Below are 22,603 nucleotides of genomic sequence, written 5' to 3'. Positions count from 1 at the left end.
AGTGGAGCGTGCAGAAGAGGAAAAAAAATAACAGGTTCTGCTGGTTCAGTACCATAGAAACTAGTAGGGTCATTTAGGAAGGTGCTTGTGCAGATGTTCTTTTTAACAATAACAAATTAGGAGTTGAACAGTAGTGCTAAGAAATACTGTTATTCAGATATCTTCACACAGAACAGACTAAGTCAAACTGCTCAACTAATTAGTCACGTTTTAGCAATTTACCAAGGTGCAGGGTTCTTTGGACAATGGTTCCTAATAATTTGGTTAAAAAATAAAAAGGAACCAGCTAAATAAATATAGATATAATAACAAATTCAGGTTTGACCATTTTTTTCCCTGCAATGCTTGCATTGAAATTCCATAAAGAATGACATTGAAAGTACCACTAATATGCTTTTATATCTATTTTTCCTCGTTATTAGGTTGGAATCTATGTGCTTTTTTGGTATTTCACATTACTTTGTTGTTTATCTTTATTTTAAAACCTAAACACAGAGATAGAGTGGAGGTTCTTTAAAATTACAACAAATTTCCTAAAGTAGATATTCATCTAATATGTATTTTTCCAAAAAGTTATATGACATTATTTTTCTCTTCTTTTTTTTCGTTTTTTCTATGTCTGACCTGAGATCAAAATGGCTCTTCGGGTTATAATGGCGACTGTTACTGGACGATTTTAATTGAATTTCAGGATTTTGTTTTTTGGGGGGTTTTTTGTTGTTTTTTTTCTCCCATTTTGATCTAAGCACATTTATATTGCATTATTTTCTGTGTCTATATCGGCCGATTCCCCCCCCCCCCCCCCCTCTTTTACTCATTAAACTTGTCTGATAGAGGATTCAGACAAGTTTGAATCCTCTATTCAGGAACAGAAAAACATCCTTTCATATTAAGAGAACCCGGTATGTTAGCGGGCCGCGCTGCCTCTCTATGGCCTCCAGAACCTAAGTAAGCTGCTGCTTATAGGGTTACTGGGTTGTCAGTGCGCGTGTCCTTCCTCGCGCGCCTTCTAAAGAAAGCGCACCGCAGCTGGTTGCTCGCTCTCGGCGCGTGACAGATGGAGTCGATTTGAACGACGGAGAGAGTCTGTCGCGAGCACTTTTTGGAGGGGAAAAGACATAAATAAATCCAGATTTTCATTATTATTAATTTTAATCTGCAATGAGAGCTGAACAAAGTGAAAATGGAGAAAACTCAACGAACTCGGTGAGAATATGATGGAGACTTTGATTAACGTCTACTAACGTCAACACGTCTAACTCCACTCAGCCTTTATTCAACAAATTTAACTTTCTTCTTTGTTTAATTTACTAAACTAATATTAAAAATAAAATGTTCTCATCTGGCATGTGTTAAACATGTATGCCTAGGGCACTTAGGTTATATTTTTGGTCAAGTCTTTTTTAAATGTAGATGTCAGTTCAACGTGTGGACTGCTGATATCTGGTGGCTTTTTTCCATTGTTAAATGACAGTCATTTAACAATTCATGTTTGTTAAATTCACGTTTAAATTTAAATCTGGTTCAACTGTCGTCCATTACTGTCATTACTGTAATAAACAGATCATTTATTGCTGCTCAGTGCATGAAGCAATCTACTTGTGTGGTGTTTGAATGCAGTCTATGGATAGTTTAACATGTGTTGTTTAAGGTGTGGCTAAAAAAAAAAATAAAAGGTTCACTTGCATTACTGGTGTTTGGTTGTTGGTGGTGTGTGTCTGGGAGGATAAAAGAGGCACCCTGGTGCCCAGTGGCACAGTGAGCAGAATGATAAACAGAAGCCTGTGCTATCCATGTCAGTACCCTAAAATAGAGGCAAACCAAGTGGGTCTCAGATTGCCCCCTGGGCTCCATATAAGTCTGGTCAGCCTGGTCCTGGCTTCCTCTCTGTGTTAGAGAGAGAGAAAGAGAGAGAGAGAGAGCTATACAATGACATGAGCACCTGCTGCCGGGACAGCCAGCTTTATTTAGTGCCTCTTGCTGTGCAGAATTAGGTGATTTATTTTTAAATTGAGTGCATCTCTTAGGTTCCTGTATTATGGTTTGTGTTTGCAAAGGTTTGGAGATGACCGGAAGTCTGGCTCAGAACTTTAAGAACAAAATAAACAGGTGTGAAATAATGAATTTATCAGCACTATGATAACTCAGTTTGTTCTGTGCAGTGCTGCAGTGCTGCAGGTAGCAATGATGCCTTTCCTTGGTTTGAGTAAAAGTGTAATAATGAGGGGGAAAAGGAAAAATATGACCGTGGATGTAAATATTTGGTTTAAACTTCCTTTCTCTTCCCAGTTGTATTTTCTACGTCGTAAAAATTGTTTTTAGACTTTTTGAGGGACTTTTTTCTAGACTTCAACTACTTTTTTCACTCCAGTATGTGACAAAGGAATATATTTTTTAGCTGCTTAAATCTGATCCTTAAATCCTTCAGGCATAGCACAACCTCAAAACGGAAGGGATGATATTGCATTGCGTCAACATGTAAACAAATATAATATCTAATTTCTTTATTTACTATTCAAATATTGTGTGAGACGTGGTTTGTGGTCAGGTCTACTGATTCCTCAGAGTGTTTCTGGACTTGTGCTCTAGTGGTGCAAGAAAAAACTCAAGTTGTTTTCTGTGAACAGCTCAAAATGCTGATGGAGCAGCTGAAGGAGATCACTGGCATCCAGGACCAGCAGGTTCTCTACAAAGCCCTGAAGGTAACACACACACACACACACTGACCAACAATTAGCAGGGTACTTCCTGGGTTTTGTCTAGTTCAAATTCCGGATCTGATCAGTGTATACATCCAAAGGATTCAGGCTTCTTTAGTAAGACTCTATCAGCATCTGTTCTTAACTTGATCATTTCCTCCCTCAATCTACAAAAGTCTTCAAGATTTGAGAACATCTCATAACCTTCTTTAGGTTGCAAATATGGACATCTTGGATCTGCAGTACGTTGGAAATTTATTTGCAGAATGTTGAATCAAGCAGAAACTGGGTTCAAACCAAGTAGTTGCAATAGAAACGATGTTTGTCTTGCCTTACTGGAGTCTTTTTCTGGGAAGGTTTTCTCTGTTCTCTCCCCTTCAGGCTAGCCAGGGGGATGTCGGACATGCTGTGGGACTACTGACCACCCAGACTGTGGAGGTTCAGGACTCTGCAGAGCCACAGGAGTCCGGCACGTCTGCAGAGACCTGGGACAAACAGAGAGGTGCACTGCGGCAATATCTGACTGGAAAGCACTTAGATGTGCCATCGTGCATGTTTTAATTTATAATAGTATAGGAAGGCAGAATGAAGGATGATGGTGATATAGTAACTGAAATACTATAAGAAATTTATCAACTTAAAAAAAGATTGAAAGCTGTAAGCGTGAAATTTATAAGGTTACTTCTTATTTTTGTAAATTGACCAATAACCTCTGATTTCAAACAGAGATGAAGAACACAACATTTATAAACTTATAAACTGCAAACTGCTCAGAAAGGCCACACTTTTCAGATGTCATGTATTATTTTTCTTTAGCTTTAAATTATATATTGTTTTGTGTTCAATTGTCATGTAAAATCTTAATAAAAGACATTTAATTTGTGAGATAATGTGAAAAAGAGGCATGAATGTGAGGCACAATGTATCAACCAGTTTTGTAGGTAATAGTGTAAAAACAGATTCCTTAATAAGATACATTTAAGTAAATGCTTGTAAAATTAGTTTTTAAAACTAAACAAACATGAAACGCATAAATGCATATGTTGGGTCTAAGTTTACCTGATATTTCTTGGGTTTTTTTAGGACTTCCTAAAGATGAACTGCAGACAGCCATTGAACTCAGCCTGCAGGAATCCCACAATGCAGAGCAAGAAGAGCGTGAGTTCAACAGGTAGGATGAGACAGACGTAGATTCCCCTGTTTTCAAGTTTAAATACAGCTGAGATAATGTCCACTATGACAGGACGCAGCTGCTACGAAGAATTATACAACAAAAAAAAGCACTAGGCAGCAAATACCAAGAGAAAGATCATTGTAAGCTGTATTTGTATAATTAGTACTGCCTGTAGACAAATGTCTGGACTGTCCAAATAGAAATATTTAATCATCTTTTTTACAGATTTTTTAAAAGAGCCTGACTAAAACTACCTGGGTGTCAGACAACATCTGGGTCTCATTATGTGTCTCTGCTTATTTCCAACCCCAAACGAGCAACTTCATGTTCAAAAACAAGCCCAAAAAACCGCAACCGGGGACTTTAGAAAAAAAAAACAAGCCCAAAGTCACTTATAATCATTGGACTTGACAGAAACTCAAAATAGTTCCTGATTGTCCAGCAACAAAATGTGCATCTCTCTCCTCCCTCCATTGTTTACGTTTCTGTCGCTGCTGATACTGTCGTACTGTGGTCGCTCCTCAAGACGCATAAGAAATACAATGAAATTACAAAATAAAATAGTAGCAAACAGAGACTTGGATAAGTAACTTTAATCTGATTGCTGGATTTGAAATAGAAACGCGTTAGATTACTGAAAAAAGTGGTCCGATGTCAGTAATGCATTACAAAGTGACGCGTTACTGACATCAATGATCACAGTACATAGTACTCCAATTTCCTAGTCTTATGTATTTGTTTATTGAAAATTTTGGCAGGATCTGTCCTTCATAGATACGATCTAATGATGTGAAACAATCTCTTCTCTGTTTAAGGTATTTTATAGCCTTCCTGTATTTAATATAGCCGTCAGTCTGGTGTTTTCATAAAGAGAATTTGATGTCCCACAGAGCTCTGGAAGCCAGCGCTGAAGAAAATGCAGCGCGAATGAAGAGGAAGAGATGTGAAGCGCAGAGTGAGATGTGCAGCCCTGCAGACTGGATCCGTCAGGATGACTGGCCCGTCGGCATACGCAACGTAGGAAACACCTGCTGGTTCAGTGCTGTCATCCAGGTGAGAGTAAACACCTCACGTTACGTTTGAATCATTTCTGTAAACCAGAAGCTTGTAGTGTGCTGAAGCTCCTACTGGGCGTCTGTACTCCATGTGGCAAAGTGCTGCACAACTATTCAACTTAATGGCTCAGCTTTGCAGAAATTCTGTAAAAAAAAAAAAAAATACAATATACAATTTTATTTCATTTATTTAAAAACAAAACCTGAAAGTGATTTACTCCCCATTCACTCTAATAGGTTCAAACTACTTTCCACAATGAGTTCAACAAAGTATTGCACATGAAAAGTAAAATAAACACTCAAAACAAAAAGCATAAATACCTCAGCCTCAGAAATATCTGGTAAAATGTTTAAAAAGCCTTTAATAAAATTGTTTTATTGCAGAGGCATGAACCAATCTTATAATTTCATTTTAAAGGTGGGAAAATGATTCTACTTCCTTTAAAATACATGCACCTAAGGTATTTTATCGTTTATGCTTTCATTAAGTTGACCTGTGTATCTAGGGATATTTTCTTTGTGAAATAAACATTTAGCTAGCTAATTAAATATTTAGTTTGAAACTGATATCTATAAATCTTTTCATAGGATAAGCCTATGAAAAGATTATGAAAAGAATACAGATGTTTACTGTTGCACTGACTCACCACCAGGAGTTTATACTTTGCAAGGTCCAGCTTTTATTTTGATAGTCCACTTCCAGTAGTGGATTTTTTAGTGAATATTTAGTTTAGAGCTAAATATTTAGCTTGCTTACTAACTAAATGCTAACTGCTTGCTTGCTAATTATGTGTTTAGTTTGAAACTGACATTTTTATGTGAAAAATATAGGTTTGAAATTTTAAATATTAAACCTCCATTTCTTTCCTCTTATGAGAGGCTAAATAACCAAAATTATTCCTGTTCATTTTTACTGTCACTTTTCTGAATGGAAGCACAACACACACCAGCACCATCGTATATTTGTGTTAGCAGGGAGCAGAATGAATGTAGATACAGTTGTTCAAATATTGAAACAAGCTTTTATATTTCTGTTTCTGCTTCTTGCCAAATTTACGAGTCTCCCAGATCCTTCAATTTATTACTGCTGTTTAGCGAGGTCCAATGTGACTCCAAAGCAGCGTCAACGACGTGGCTACAAGGGGATGTTGCTCAAATTTCCTCCTCATCATTATTTCCTGATAAAGAGGTTAAAAATCGACCTGAAAAACAAACCGGAGAGAGGAGGGGGGCAGCCTTCAGCTAAATCAGAGCAAACAGTTTTTATCTCAGCTGCTAATTGTGTTATAAGTCCATTCCAGACTGAAGCCATGCAGGCCTATCAGGTGGCTCGACAGAAACCAGAACCCTCTCTGAGGTACGCAACCTCTGCGGTTAATTGAGCGCGGAGCGATGCGAGGACGTCCACAGCAGACAGAGACAGGAGAAGGGGATTGTTTGTGTCTGTTAAACTGAGATATGTTTCTGTCTCCATTTAAACGCCAGGCGGTATTATCTGAGGAAGTGTTGTTGGAATACTAATGCTCTCCTTTTTTCTGAGTTAACACCATTTCCTCTGGTTCAGATCAAAGCTGAGTGACTGCAGGATTCAATGGGCGGCTCATAAATTACATGAGATAAACCATAACTGAATTTCCCTCTCTAATGGGAACGCTTAGAAGCATTCTCCACTCACCAGGTTATCATGGTATCGACCACAGTTATCCTGTAACAAACAAGTAAAACTCTTTGACATTTGTCACAAAACATAATCAGCAATGAAACAAAACGTCCTGTGTTAATAGAGTCATATTTTACAAAATGTTCTTTATTATCCACATCTGGCACAAACTTTAAGGTTGATTCAGGGTGCATTCACATGTCCTGTATAATCCCCTTTAATCCAACTCCAGTCCATTTACCTAGAAAGTCGGGGAGGCATGAATGCGTAGTCAAACTCAAAAAAGCGAACTCTAGTCTACATACAAACCTCGGTCTGAGTTCGAACTTTGGTACAGTTTGAATGCATACTCAACGGGATGTGGCTTTTGGCATTCCTGCAGCCTACAGCCAGGGAATTCTGGGTAAATATAACCAAAACAAACACAAGAGTCTGGGGGTAATGGGAGAAATGACTCATGGTCTTTTGAAAAAGACAAAAGCGAAATCCTACAACCGCTAAAATCTGATGCCACTCCATTTTTTATTTTTTTTACATTTTGTGAGAAAGAAAGTTGTGCTCAGTGTCTTCTTCAGAGGTTTTCATGTTGTGCCCTTCAGTTGTTCTTGGTGCAACACCACCACAGGTGAGGAGGAGAACAGGTTTTTTTAATTGGTTTGGTTTGTTTGACAGTGCAGTGAGAAAGCCACCCCCGGCAGCTGAAAATCTAACAAATGTTGCAATTTTAGTCCCCAATTAAACCAAATCTACCAGACTGTCAGGAGTGAAAAGATTGTTAAATTGCTTGTTCTGTCATCTTGTTGCAGTCACTCTTCCACTTACCTGTGTTCAGGAGGCTGGTTCTCAACTACCATCTGTCAGAACGAATTCTGGAGAAGTGTAAGAGCCATGCTGTGAGTAGTTAGCTTTCTGCTACATATTTCCTTCCTGCAGGCAAAATGTGACTGGCCATGGCAAAACCAGGAACACGTTTCCCTGAGGGCATCTTGAGTTATTTAAGATTCTGAAAGTGTAGATTCCTGGATTTCCTGTGACACGTCACAACTGTTTTTTTGTATATAAATTGTCCTTAAAATGACCTAAATTTCAAAAGCATTATGACAGTTTTTAAGCTGATGTTTGACCGAGACTTTCTGACGACAGGACAAGAGGAACATTGCTTTCATGCAGGAGCTGCGGTGCCTGTTTGCCCTCATGGTGGGATCCACTCGCAGGTTTGTGGATCCCTCTGCTGCGGTGGAGTTGCTACGCGACGCCTTTCGGACCAGCGAGGCTCAGCAGGTACAAAACACAGCTCTTTCCAGCTCTTTCCTAGAAACAGGATAGCTGAAGAATCCAACCCACTTGTTGATGAACAAGTGTTTCATAGCTCAGTCACACTGAGCAGAGACTGTCCAACAACACCTCATTATCAGCTGCAGACCAGTTTAGCTTCCCTGAAATATGGATCCATTGCTGCCAGGAATTTATGAATGTGCAGCTGTGACACGTAAACAGTCTCAAGTTGTCAGATTGAGAAATAAATGTCAAAATTAGATGCAAATTTCAAATTTAAGTTCACCTCTGAGTGCTGCTTAAATGGAAAAATAAAGGGTCCAGAGAGGTCTAGTCAAAGTCTACACTCATGATGTACCTTTACACAGGTTGTTTGTGCTGTGGAATCCTCCATTGTGGTTGAATTAAAGCGGATGGCTGGACGGATGGATGTTTTGTTGTTACAGACAGTTAAATGTCTTCGTCTGCTACTTTCAGGATGTCAGCGAATTTTCCCACAAATTGCTCGACTGGTTAGAAGATGCCTTTCAACTGGCCGCCAACGGAAAGTAAGTCATTAGTTAAAGCTGTCAGCAGCTGCTTTTCAATTGCAAATGTGCACAAAACTTTGTCAAGATTGTGTTAATGATAACAAAACACAATTTTGCAATTATCGTGTTTCCATTAAATAAGAAATGCAGCTATAATCTCAGGTGAATACATTAATTTATAAAATAAGTCATTAAAAATCATGGATGTGATGGATGTAAACAAATAATTCAGGCATGGTGCTACGCTCATCATCTATCAGTCATCAGAAGAGATGTTGGTGTCTTAATCAGGCTTAGGGGGGACAAGCTCAGCCTACTTGGGAGCTGCTATGTATGCAGCTATTTAGGAAAATTGTAGTCAACACTTTTAAATTAGAGCTACGGATTCAACCTTCTGGTGAAGTCACCTGCACATTCTCCAAGGAGGTTGCTTCTGTATACAAACTAGTGTGACTTCTGTCATTCAAAGAGTTTTCACTGAAGTTTTGCAAAAATATACCAACTTTTAGGGAAAAGTTTTTATCAAAAAAATTAAAAACTTTTTTCAAAAGTGGCATGTTTTCATTAATCAAATTTATTTTTGGCAATTCCAGTTTGGAAGCTGAGCTAGTAAAGCAACTCACTCTGAAAGAATATCAATACATGCAGAACTGAGGAGGTGAAATCTCATTATCTGAGAAAGATTTTGTGCAAAAAATGTAATGAAGATGTTTCATGTAACACAAAGAGCTATCCTAATGGCCTTAAAAGGAAGCAAAATAGGTCACATTTAACTTTTTATGAATCAACGTGTAAATATAACATCCATCTTTATGTTCAGGAACGCAGAAGACAAGCAGCAAAACCCAATGGTTCAGCTTTTCTACGGCACCTTTGTGACGGAGAGGCGACATGAAGGTGAGTGCTTTACGACTCTTCATCCTGCCGTCACCCACCGGGGTTCCGTCTCATTCCAATCTGTGTGGTTCGGTTCAGGGAAGACGCTGTACAACATCGAGCAGTTTGGTCAGTACCCTCTGCAAGTCAACGGCTTCAACAACCTGGACGAATGCCTGGAAGGGGCGATGGTTGAGAAGGAGATCGAGTCGCTGCACTCGGACCATGCCGTAACGTCTGGCCGAGAGGTGAGCGGCTTGAAATAAGTCAAAATATTAAATACTGAATATTCCGAAAGTTTCTGTCTTCCTGCTAAGGATCTCTGTGTCTTTATTGACTTGCAGAGGTGGTTTAAAAAACTACCGCCGGTCCTGACCTTTGAACTTTCTAGATTCGAGTTCAACACTCAGCTCGGGCGTCCCGAGAAGATACACAAAAAATTAGAGTTTCCACAAATTGTTTACATGGACAGGTAATACAAAAATCAGATTTAATCTAATGAAAACTTTCAGAAATATCTTAATCTGTGCCTCACTAAATTTGAATTTTAATAATTCAATCCAAAAGGGAAAAATAATAAACAAATCATATATTACTCTCTGTAAAATGTATATATAAGTTGAAGAAATTAAATAAAACAACTTATTTATGCTATTTTTATCAACTGAGATACACATGCATGTTTTATTTCACAGATATCTTCACAAAAACATAGAACGGACCAATGAGAGGAGAGGAGAAGTGAAGAAGCTCAAGGAGCAACTTGCCACACTTCAACAGAAACTTGAGTGGTAAGAAACTGAGGAGTTCAATAAAAACATCAATTATTAGTATTATTATTATTATTATTGCAGAAAACAAAGGCTAGGTACACACAGCAGCCAAATGCAATCCAAATCTGATTTGAATTATAGAACTGAACATCAAGATCTGCTGAATGAAGATAGCCAAAGAAATAAACTTAGTTTTTGTTAACAATGATTAGAATGGGAAACAAGACACATTTAAGGGAGAATAAAAAAGTAAGAACTGAAGACCAAGCAACCTTCAAGCTGAGAAACTAAACATCTGAACAAAGTCTTTACCTAAATGTGTTTTGTTTCTGGTCTAAGTTATAAAAGCTACGGCTCTGGACCGATGAAGTACCCTCTGGCCGACATGCTCCAGTTCGTTCTGGAGTTCGCCACCACCAAACCCACCAGCGTTTCCCCGGCTGAAGATCCGAGACTCACCACATCTTCCCCTCCTACTGTGAGCCACCCGCTGTCCGACGCCATCGCCAAAGACAGCAGGTTCCTTTGATATTTGACGTGTTTTGATGATTATGATTATGGCACTCGTCACAATGTGATGTTTGCTATTGGTTTTTCAGTGGGTTGTTGTATGATGTTTTTATGACTTTTTATATTTGCGTTTTTATGATGTAAAGCACTTTAAACTGTCTTGTTGCTGAAATGTTCTGTTCAAACATATTTAACCAACATAAAAAGATATGGCGTGCTGGATTTGGCCCCTGAGCTTTTTAGCTCTAGAGCCATTTTTACTTAAATTCTTGTTTCCATCAGTGAACCTGGAGATAAAGACTCATCGGACAGCCTGGTTTCCAGTGTTTCCAACTGCCAGCAGACGCCCATTTACAAGCCCTTCACCCAGTGCAAACACCCGACTGACTGCCCGCCCCACCCTGCACCTCACAGCGCCACAGAAGAAGAGCTGCACTTCGTGAAGACCTGCCTGCGGCGCTGGAGGACTGAAGTAGAGCACGACATAAACGGTACGCCAACGACACAGAAGAAATAGTTTTTAAATTTCTTTATCAGAGGGACAGTTTTGTAAATTTGGTTGCCATCATGGCTCCGTGTTGTTTCTGTGTTCCAGAGCTAAAGACCAGCATAGACAAACTCACTCAGACACTCGAAGGCATGTACTCAGACAACAGTCTCTGCCAGGTGACACTTCTTTTCACTTCATTTTCTGCATGGGTACAAAAAAACACCTCACTGGTTTCCAGAAGTATTCACACCTCTTGAACTATTTTACTTTTGTCACATTACAACCTCAAATTTTAGTGTATCTAATTGGGTTTTCAGTGGAAATCCCAACTGAACACCTCATCCTTACAGTAAAGCATGGTGGTGGCAGCATCAGCATGTGGGATTGTCTGTTTTGGATGGATAGAGTTGATGGATGGAGCTAAATGCCTTAAACATACAATCAAAGCTACAGTCCACTGAAATAAGAGAATGGACCTCCAACTTTAAAAAATTGAATTAATTTGTTGCATTTAAGGAATTAACTTTGTGAAACTTAAGTTATTTACATTTGTTTAACATAACACCTTAGTGAACTTAATACATTTACATAGATAAACTTGATTTGATGTAACAAACTAACACAATTCTTTTTATTTTGGATCACCTGTTTTCTTTTTTCAGTGTGGAATGAATTAAATTAAAGCGTATTTTTGTGTCAGAATAATATGTGTGTAATATTTACACTGGAACAGACTATTTGATGTGCAGTATTTGTTCATATTTATGAAGGAAATGACAAACTGTATGCCAGGCTAATTAAAAAAAAAAGTAAAATAAAATGGTCCTTTCAACAGGTGCCCTACAGACTGCATGCAGTGCTTGTTCATGAAGGTCAGGCCTCAGCAGGTCATTACTGGGCGTACATCTACGACCACGCCAACCAGCGCTGGATGAAGTACAACGACGTCAGCATCACCGAGTCTTCGTGGGAGGAGTTAGAGCGAGACTCATTTGGGGGGATGACCAACGCCAGCGCATACTGCCTGATGTACATCGATGACCGGCTCCCCCAGCTGATCACAGGTACAACAACTCTCAGCTGTAGCAACACTCATCAGTTCTCCTTTGATTTATATCCCAAAGTTTCTACAAATCCAGCCTTTAATTTGAACATATTTTATAAAAATGTCCACTTATTTTGGGGTGTTAAATTAACAGAAATAATTTGGGGGTTTTAGACTGTCATGGTTGCTAACTACACATTTAGTTTAAAGCAAAATATTTAGTTTGCTAAATAAATATTTAGATTGAAGTTAAATATTTAGTTTGTTAACTATATATTTAGTTAACATGCTAAATATTTAGCTTAAACTAAATATTTAGCTTAGCCTGAAGTTGAATATTTAGCTTGCTAAATAAATGTTCAATTTGAAACTAAATATTTAGTTTGCTAGCTAAATATTTTGTATGAAGCTAAATATTAGGCTTGCTAACTAAATATTGAGTTTAAAGCTAAATATTTAGCTATCTAATTATATATTTAGTTTGAAATTGACATTTATAAATTATTAAATAACATGGTGAAAAAATGACTTTAAAATTGGAGCCCCACAGTCAGCACCACAGTCTGGACCTTCCACAGAAGAGGTGGAGCAAGGAGCGCCTTCAGAGGCCCGTTGTTCTTTCTCTTATGACTAAATAAAAAATTATTGCTGTTATTTTTTTTATCTGTAACTTTACAAATGGCAGCCATAAAATATGAAAACATGTTGTGCTTGTTGAGTGAACCCTCTGACTAACCACACGTTCCACCCAGAAGACACAGATGATGAGACAGGCCAGGTGCTGCATGGCATGGACTCCCTGCCGGCCGCGCTCAGACGCTACGTTCAAGAAGACAACCGCTGGTTCCAGCAGGAGCTCAGCGAGTGGGAGGAGCAGTTCTGCCAGACCGCCACTCCGCAGGAAGAGTCTGCGACCCCGGTGGAGCCTCCCAGCTCCAGCGTGGAGAACACAGAGCTAACACCTGTGGAGCCAGCACCACAGTCTGGACCTTCCACTGAAGAGGTGGAGCAAGGAGCGACTTCAGAGGCCCGGTCCTGCTCAGAAGAGGAGAAGACTGCAGATTGTGAACCCAGAGAGACGCCTGAAGGTGTGTTACACTAACTGGAATAAGAATAGCAACTATGAGTTTCCATAAAGACCCATTTTGCCTTCAACGATGCAACTATCCACCTTTTTCCTCTTCCAGTACAGATATCTAATAGCCGATACCGATCAGATACAGAAAGACAGCCGAGTTGACTTAAGACCTTTTTAAACAGACATAAATGTACTGAATTACAAATGTATTTGATAACTCTGCACCAGTACAGCACACCTAAATACAGCTATATCTTCATAAGCTCGATTAAACATGCAAAAACAACACAACTTTAATTTGTACAGTAAGCACAATTAGTATCATCACAGCAAATGTAAAATAAATAATGAAGAAACTGACAAAAATAAACAGCAACAAACCGTCTTTCAAATTGTTCAGAAAATGCAATTAGAAATTCTAAATATAATGCAAAATAAATAGCAAAGCATGAAGTACACTGAAAGTACAAAGCATAGAATTAGACTGAATAGATCTGCCCTTCCGGCACATTGTCAACGACACCCAATTTCATCTAATATCTAATAAAAAAAAAACTTTGCTGATACATGGACTGAATGAAGGCCTCTGTCTGTTTTACTCAGCAGCAGAGGAGTCTGAGATCGTGCCCCCATCTGCGAGTCATGGCTGCCAAGCAGATCCCACCGACACTCCCACAGGCAGTGTCACCCTGGAACCGAGCCCGGACCCAGCAGGGCTGCAGAGTCAGGTGGGAAAGTCCCAACACCCTCAAATCCCCCCGGCTATACAGTCCCACTGCTGGTATACCTGCAGACAGGGTGGTTCCTAGGTTTGTGGGGGCCCTAAGCTGGTTTGGGGCCCCTAGTTTATGAAACTACAATGAAGAAATAATTAACCCTTTAGAAACTTGCTCTGCAGCGCTATAAGATATTCAACAATGTAAAGACTTTAGAAAGTATTAAATCATGTCACAAAAGTCCAAAAACTCTAATATTGTTCCTGGTGTCTTTGTCAGACCTCTGGCTCGGATGCAGACCTCTGTAACCAGGCTGAAGCGTGTGTGCATGGGGAGATATTGGGACCAAACTCAGAGGCAAACGATGAACCAGGAGCTTCTGGGGAGACTCCCGGACCCGGAGCAGATCCGGGAAACGTGGAGCAGCAGCAGGAGCAGCAGGAGGCTCCAGCCAGGCAGAGGCAGGCGGAGAACGAGGTGTCAGAGGTGGAGATCCCCAACGTGGGCCGCATCATGGTGAGGGCCGATGCTGACGGATACAACGAAGAGGTGAGGAAGTTACAATGTGGAATAAGATTTTTAATCAGGGTAACTCCATGTTAATTTAAGCCATATATGTGGGCTTGATAACCTCTTTCATTCATGATTCAAATGGCTCATTTCTGATAGAACGATTGTTGAGTTTGTGTTTTTGCACAAGATGTGTAAGTTTGAATTAGTGAGAAATAAATGACATGCACAGTCAGTTGGCAGAGAGTTGGTAGAGAGGCAGCATGAGGGTCCTGGGTTCGATTCCTGGTCCAGTGTCTTTCTGCATGGAAGTTTGCATGTTCTTCCTGTGCATGGTCGGTTCTCTCCGGGTACTCTGGCTTCCTCCCACCATCCAAAAACATGACTGTTAGGTTGACTGGTCTGTATAAATTCTCCTTAGATGTGGGTGTGCATGGTTGCATACACACATCCTCTGTGTTGCCCTGCGATGGACTGGTGACCTGTCCAGGCTGACCCTGCCTCTCGCCTGTTGACAGCCGAAGATAGGCACAGCATACCTCCTGACCCCCATGTGATAAGGGTGTAAGAAAATGGAGGGATGGATGGAAATTACATGCAAGCCTTTAGATTTGAATAGAGATCTTAGTTTATGGGGTATTGCTTCTGACTTTCTGAAGTAAGAATATTATTTCTCTTTTTTTACAGGACTGTTTTCATTAAACATCTTTAAAGGTGACACCTAGTTTGTTAAGCATTTGCAATGGTCTCATTTTCATTTCGTAGATGATGCTTACCCCAGCCATGCAGGGTGTCATCCTGGCCATAGCCAAGGCAAGACAAACGTTTGACAAAGAAGGCCCTGAGGCTGGCCTCATCAAGGTAAGATATTTAAATGTTTATCGTCATTCTCCATCATACTCGAATTTGGATAAGAAACAAAACATGCATTCCCACAGGACTTTTTTTGTTTTTGTTTTTGTTTGTAAATAAGTAATTTTTGAAATATCAATGGAAAAGTTCATGCAGTAAAACCTGGATTAAATTATTCAAACACTTCTGTTCTATTAATAATGATAAAGGTTTAGGGTTTCAAATTGTGCATAAAAGTGCAGAGAATTCTTAAACCTGCAGCATGCCGAGACCCTGCATAACTAGTTGTGTTTCCATTAGCCATAGAATTGCACAAATTGAAATTATGAAAATAAATTTGCTTAATGGAAATAAAAGAAAAAAACTCAGATTTTCAATAAAAAGTTTTTGCTCTAGAATGAGGTGGCTTTCCGGCCGTATCAAGATAGATGTACCAAAACAGAGCAGCTATGCATATGTAGCCGCCCTCCCTAGTATAATGGGCTTCTCGCTCCAATGACTGAATAAGACATCGATGTCTCCCCTGATACATTTCATAACTGTTTACATCCGTTGCTGCCATTATTTTTAATAACTTATTGAGTGAACAAGCTTTTTCAAGTGTGATTTTCAGTTTGTTTGTTGTTGTTTTTTTTACATTAGACAAAGATTTGCTCACATTTGTAAGAGAAAGGCAGCTAGTGACACATGGAAACTCATATTTCTCCATGGTGTTCCAGGCCTTCCATGAGGAGTATTCCCGGCTGTATGAGCTCTCCCAGGAGGAGATCACGCCCCAGGAGGACGCCCGTCTGCAGCACGCTCTGGTTTACTTCTTTCAGAACAAGGCGCCCAAGCGTGTCATCGAAAGGACGCTGCTGGAGCAGTTTACAGACCGCAACCTCAGCTTTGACGAAAGGTGTGCAAACAGAATCAGCTCTTCTTTCAGGGTTATAATCGTTCTGGATTTTTCATTATACTTTAGTTTTAATTTTGTTGTAACTTTTTGTTTGTCTAGTTCAGTTAGTTTTAGTTAGTTTTTATGGTGTGTTTGCTAGTTTTTATTTGTTACTGTTACTTAAATATTGTTTAGTTATAGTTATTTTCCCCCATTAATTACAGTTTTCGTTTATTTCAGTAAACACAAAAAGGTTTCCTCAATTTCAGTTTTCGTAATTTCATTAGTTTTAATAATAACTTTGCTGGCTACGTGGGCTTGATCAGAATTTAAATCTCTGTAATAAAAAAACCACACAACTAAAACCCTAATAAAGGAAAAACCTGTCTTTTGATGAAGAGAAATGTTCCTTTGGACACCAAGATTTTTCTCATGTGCCTGTAGCTGAAAACAGCCATATGTCGTTCATCTGCTGCCATCTAGTGTCCAAAGCAGAGACCTACTGGTTGTGAGATTATTTCACCTGCACCACTAAACTCCAGCTGTCCTTCCTGTGCATGCAGGGCCATCAGCATAATGAGGGAAGCCCGAGCCAAGCTTCGCCTCATTAAGCCTGAAGACATGGACATGGAGGAATACATGGTAATGTCGGGTTTATCCAACCCAGTTTGACAATATTTGTCCTTGTTTCTTTTGTTAGTTACTACAAATTAAATAATCATTTGTCTCCTCCAGCTTGTTGATTTCAGGATTTAAGGATTCTTATAATGACTACAGCAGCTAGTTAAAACTGAGTACAAACTCAACTTTAACCTTTTTTTATTGCGCAATAGTTCAAAACTCGCATAAAAAGAGGGTTTCTTTTAACCACAGGATGCATGAGGTTTTGCGCTTTTCAGTAGACTTCTCCTTTTGTGAAACCTGCTGAACTTTCAGCAGTAAAACTGCTCCAAAATGCATACAAACAAACAAATTACATTTTTACACCAAGCAAAACCATGGCTACCCGATGCATATCCCTACTGTTTGTTAATGGTACAAAAGAAGAGGAAGATTAAACAGGCACTGGTTAATGTGTGTGTCTGTGCGTGTGTTTTCTTGCAGCAGTGGCATGACGACTACAGGGACTTCAGGACGGTGTTTGTCTACTTGCTAACTGGACTGGAGCACTATCAGCATGGAAAGTAAGGCAGAATTATCCTCTATTTCTATACTGCGATTTGCAAAAGTATCTTCCCCCTAAAACCAGTTTATTAGTAGAAAACTAGTACTATGAGTGGATGGAAACAAACGCTGCACATCATCCTGAACACATCAACCACACAGTGACAGGAAGCCAGTCAGAGTTTTGTGACCCTAGTCATACAGCAAGATCTACAATAGTATGTTTCTAGAGCAATGATTAGAATGGCCTAAACAAAGTCCAGAGCCAAATGAGGTTAAAAACATTTGTTTCAAATTCTCCTTTACTGAATGGCAGTGAACTAAAACAACAGAAGAATGCTGAAAAAAATAAAATAAATGCCTCTGTTAAGTAATTAATTGATGTACTTTAATTTCAATCACAAGAAATGTACGAGTACATTTTTAAAAATTGGAATATTGTTTACAAGTGCAACACTTCTTGCTAGTCATCTTGGAAGAATTCCAAGTTTCTTGTAATTTTGGTGACTGTGACAGACAGATAAAGAAAACACAAAATTTAGTGTCAGAAAATTAGAATACTATGAAAACTGTAATTATTGAAAACTCATGGTGTCACATTCTAATCAGCTAATTAACTCAAAACACCTGCTAAGGTTTCCTGAGTCTTTGAATAGTGTCTCACTTTGGGTCAGTCAGCTGCACTATGCTGCTGACTGGACAGATGTTCAGAAGACAGTCCACAGTCAACAGTTCTGTATTCAAACATATTAAAATTTGAGTGAAAGGAAGAAGGGTGGGAGGAACTCATTAAATCATAAAAGCTTGAAATATTAAAAAAAACAACTTTCTGAGATGACTGGCAAAAAATATTTCACTTTTATGCAATACTCTAATTTTTGAGACACAGTTAAAGAGCGGCTGTGGCTTTTGGTGCTTATTTGGTTTCTTTCTGACTGTGTCACAGGATGCGAGAGGCTTTGAACTACTTGGCTCATGCGTATGAGACCAACGCTGCTCTGCTGGGAAAGGGAGAGAAACGTGGTGTGAACAAAGCTCTTATTGCAGTTTACAGAAGAAAGTGCCTCACGGTGAGTAAAGCAGCATTTCCAAACGAAGCTGTTTCTGTTGTCAGCCTAAAACAGCAACTTGATTAAATATTTTTTTATCTAAAAGGTCTTGGTTTACACTAGAGGAAACTTTGAGGGTCATCAAAATCATGGCTGGGACCCGTCACTTTTATTTGACATATTCTGGCGTTCGGCCAGCTGCTAAAGTAGATTTTTTTCTAGGACAGAACTTTAGACATGAGTGACTGGTGGGATAATATTCCCTTATTTAGACTTTCTCTGCAGCAGGACTGAGGCTGGGTTAGTTTTTCCCATATGCAAATACACATATTTGCGGTTTATACACAATTTATGAATTCACATTTAAGGTAGATGTTTAATTTTTGATGGATTCGGACCATGAAGCTGAAGTTATTTTTGTTGTTTTAGCTAGTATATCATCGTGCTTTGAAAATCATGGCGGCCCTTGTAATGGAGGATTTTTATGAGCTTTCTGATGAGTTCTTTAAAGAGACTTCACAATTAGCAGACAGTCTAGAAGTTGAAGAGTTGATTGCAAACTAGTGGAGTTCAGCAGGTCAGTGGAAGCCCCTCCCACAGCCCCGTCCCTTGGGTGAGTTTAACAGAATTATTTTATTTTAACAGAATTATTCCTGCTGCTGTACAAGCAGGAATAAATACAAAATAAATAAATATCTATTTAATTAACTATCTGCACTGATGATAATAAGTTGCATTTTAATTATTTAATTTTGCCCCTTTTGACCCTCCATACAGGGTAGGATCTGAACACAAGTTCCAACACAAAGCTTGTTCTTCAACCTCGACATTGACTTCATCTAAAATATTTCATAAGAATAAAACTATGTTTGTGTAAATATTAAAGTGGAGACCTTGACCCAAGTATTCTCTGTGCTTATCCACCAATCAGGCGCTGAACGACAGTGCGTCCCGGCTGTTCTGCAGCGGCGAGGAGGGCAAAGTGGAGGAGGGTCTGTCCATCATGGACGAAGCCGTTATTCCCTGCCTTCACCTGATGAGCCGGGACTCGGCTTTGTCCCAGGAGGACCGGGATGCTATGGAGAACATCCGCAGCCACTGGTGCTGCTGCCTGGGTCAGGACATGGATGGTGAGTTATTAACAATAACATGAGAAGATAATGAGAAGTTTCACTGTTGTCATTATTTGTTTATTTGTTTCTGTAAGGATTCACATTAATCTCATCACAAATATTACAATAAAATCATATTTTTACAAACATTACAAAAAAATATATAATAAAACTCCTGAAGTCAAAACACAAATTTCAAATCAACCACTTCAACAATTATAACATTTTTACAAACATTACAAAAAACATCACGAAATGCCTTAAAACACACAAACAAAATTAAAACATACAATGTCAGCCATTTCAAAAATAAATTAACAAACAATAATTTTGATTTTTCTGTTTTCTGCAGATTCGCTGCAGGTAAAGTTGGGCGAGTTGCTGCCGCGGGTTCTGGACGGCTCCAGTGGGACGGTGGTGTTGAAAGATCCGCCAAAAGTTCACGTCAACCAGGCCCACGACCTGTGCAGCCGCCTGGCCGCTGTGATGGAGTCCATTCACAACACCACAGTAGTAACTGTCCAGTAAAACCCTGAAGGAAACCCATAAAAACCTCTGGGAGTCGAACATCTGCAGCATCAGCGGCAGCATGGCGGGCAGAGCGTTCTGTGCTGATACAGTAGGGTTCACACCAGCATGTAGTATCTAATGGCTGCTGGTTTGGAGTTGCACATGAGTAGAAAATTTGATGTGATATATATACAGCAATCACTCGTTGTGATTAGATAGATAATGCACAAATACAAGCTCATCGAGAACAAGAAAGAACTGAACGAGAAGTGTCTGAGGAGAATGATTTAATCCTTCCTGTTTGCTTTCTCCATTCTCACCTAACAAATACTAACAGTCCTTCAGAGTCATTAGACTTTTTGCAGGCAAAGCAAAAGATTGCCAAAAAATGCAGATGTTTAGTGACCAATATCAGACACGTTTTACATTTAAATCTGTTGTAAATATACAAAACGGATTCCTGGTGTAAAGAGTAAAAGAAACGACAACGTCTTTAAACCGAAGGGTTTCACATTTCAGGACATAATAGTAATAATTTGGGCCTTAATGAGGTTCTAAAGGGATTTAAATCTAACCCCAGATTCAGTATTTATGAAACAAAATGTAAACGTAGCAGCCAGGTGCTGCCAATCATGTTTGTCTGACTAACTGCTCAACTTTATAAAAATATGACATTATCACTATCACTCTCCAATGGGATGTACAGTAGAAGCAGAGCCTCAAGAATCTGCAAACCAAAAGGGGAAAGATCTGACAATTAGAAAAACAAAACATAGGAATAAACTAAGAAACTAAACACAAAGGAATGAACTAATACAGCAAGACCTGTGAGATAATACTGAAAAGATAATATTATGTAAGAGTAACTCTTTTTTAGCTTTATGTTGTGTTATAAAGTTATAGCCTCATTAAAAACATACCTGGAGTGCTGCCTTGATTCTTTCATGCATGTATGAGAAATACTTTAATCTCCATGGCAACCGTTCAGCTGTGCAAAATGCCTGGTTGGATTTAGCCCCGCCTTCAAAGCGCAGCTCCTCCTCGAAGGTGCAGCTCCCAAGCTTTCAAGCATCTGCCTCTCCCTGTCACTCCCTCACTCAGCTCCTTAAGACTAGCCAGCAGCAATTAGCAAACACCTGGTGAAACTGTGCATCTGCTGAGCTCTGAGAAGAAGCTTTGCTTCTTCTCAGAACAATGCTGGGAAAAACATTGTTAAAGGGTTATCAGAGGAGCGATGTTGTGATGACCTCCTGAAGGCGGAGTGTCAGAAAGAGCAGGGGTTTTCACAAAGAGGCATTCGAGGCGTTAAATTACAAATTAAAACAACCAAAGGTAACATATTACTTGATTATTCTATAAATTGACACTAATACTCCCCCTTTAACTGAAATAGCCCAAAACCTAAAGAGCATAAAAAGAATAAATTTATCAAAACACAAAAGGATTGTACCACTTTCTCCACTTCCCTTCTATGCCTGCCACCTGTCTCTTCTGATTAGTGGTCTTCCTTCTGAGAAGTTTATTGGTAGATCTGATATTAAGTGCATTAATTTGTTCTCTTCTGGTAGTTACTGTGGATAAAAGTGTCTGCTAAATGCACAAACACAGAAAGATAAACTCTTATTACCGTCCTGAAATGTTCATAAATCAGATATGTTCCACTGGTTGGTTGTATTGTTTACTGTATACAATAATATTTGGACTCAGTTCTGCAGGACACAGTTTAAATTTGAATAATTGTGTTGCTTAGTCAGCTCCCTGGACAGTGATGCTCGTTAGGTTTAAAAACACTGAATTTGTTCTGCGCAGCAAAGAAATATGGTTTGTTGGCTTTTTTAAAATATATCTTTTATATCATCTCTTTGTATTTCTCCAAAACAGAAATTAGAACTCACAGAAAGTTATCAACAGCACTAGAATAAATAATGACATCTTAAAAGTTATAAGTGACAACGGTGTAGAAACCCTTTAACTGGGAGGACTTCGTGTTGTTTCTGTGCCTTAAATTCAACTCATCACTGAAATCTCTGAATCCAGATTTTGGAGTTTACATATGGAGCAACTCTTGCCCTTTTTGCAGATGTTTCACTTGTACTTTATGATGATCTTCAATAAATGTTTTAAGTAATCTCTGTATTAATTATTGTCTGGCTGTCCTGACGTCTTCATTTTTTTAATGATAGCTCAACACAAAGTTGTACATAATTGTGTAGTAGAAGGAAAATTATACATGGTTTTCAAATTTTTACTTCTAAAATTCCAAAAACTGAGCCATCCATTCATATTCAGCTCCTCTGAGTCAATACTTTGTAGAAGGGTGTCTCCATCGTCTTTGGATATATAGAAACTGAAATGACTGGCATCCTTCTTTGCCGAACAACTTAATCTCAGTCAGATTGATTGGAAAGTACTTATGAACATCAGGTTTCAAGTCTTGCCATAGGTTCTCTATTGGGTTTAAATATTAACTTTGACTAGGCCATTCTGAGTTTGATGAATTTGATCTAAACTAAACTTGGATCATTTCAGTTTTAGTTTGCTGATCCAAGGCTTGAGTAAACTAAGCAACATTAGTCTCATTAGTCACCCAAGGTAAGATAAAGTCATTAATAATAATATAATTGTTTTTATATTGTATTATAATAATA

At 38.9% G+C, this 22,603-nt stretch overlaps 1 protein-coding gene across 2 annotated transcripts; it reads left to right on the top strand.

The window, feature by feature from the left end:
* The first annotated feature begins 227 nt into the window (after positions 1-227).
* usp28 (ubiquitin specific peptidase 28) lies at positions 228-22,083 on the top strand. Of its 2 annotated transcripts, none has more exons than XM_014983202.2 (26): positions 228-1,206; positions 2,628-2,702; positions 3,081-3,201; positions 3,783-3,870; positions 4,764-4,926; positions 7,395-7,481; positions 7,732-7,869; positions 8,341-8,411; positions 9,214-9,290; positions 9,369-9,517; positions 9,614-9,741; positions 9,965-10,060; positions 10,382-10,561; positions 10,835-11,043; positions 11,148-11,218; positions 11,878-12,106; positions 12,840-13,175; positions 13,772-13,893; positions 14,161-14,430; positions 15,157-15,252; positions 15,963-16,141; positions 16,684-16,762; positions 17,225-17,304; positions 18,231-18,354; positions 19,265-19,463; positions 19,798-22,083. In XM_014983202.2, exons 1-26 carry the CDS (start codon positions 1,162-1,164, stop codon positions 19,971-19,973), a joined length of 3,588 nt encoding a protein of 1,195 aa, XP_014838688.2. In that variant the 5' UTR covers positions 228-1,161; the 3' UTR covers positions 19,974-22,083. The 2 variants fall into 2 exon arrangements, with proteins under 2 accessions (XP_014838688.2, XP_014838687.2); XM_014983201.2 differs by having other exon boundaries at positions 13,769-13,893.
* Positions 22,084-22,603: the final 520 nt, after the last annotated feature.

The sequence above is a fragment of the Poecilia mexicana genome, unplaced genomic scaffold (assembly GCF_051168715.1).
Source record: "Poecilia mexicana isolate PSO_F unplaced genomic scaffold, ASM5116871v1 scaffold_14, whole genome shotgun sequence".
Lineage (NCBI taxonomy): Eukaryota > Metazoa > Chordata > Actinopteri > Cyprinodontiformes > Poeciliidae > Poecilia > Poecilia mexicana.
Note: the sequence above shows the minus strand (reverse complement) of the source record. Positions and strands in the feature narration are given on the sequence as shown.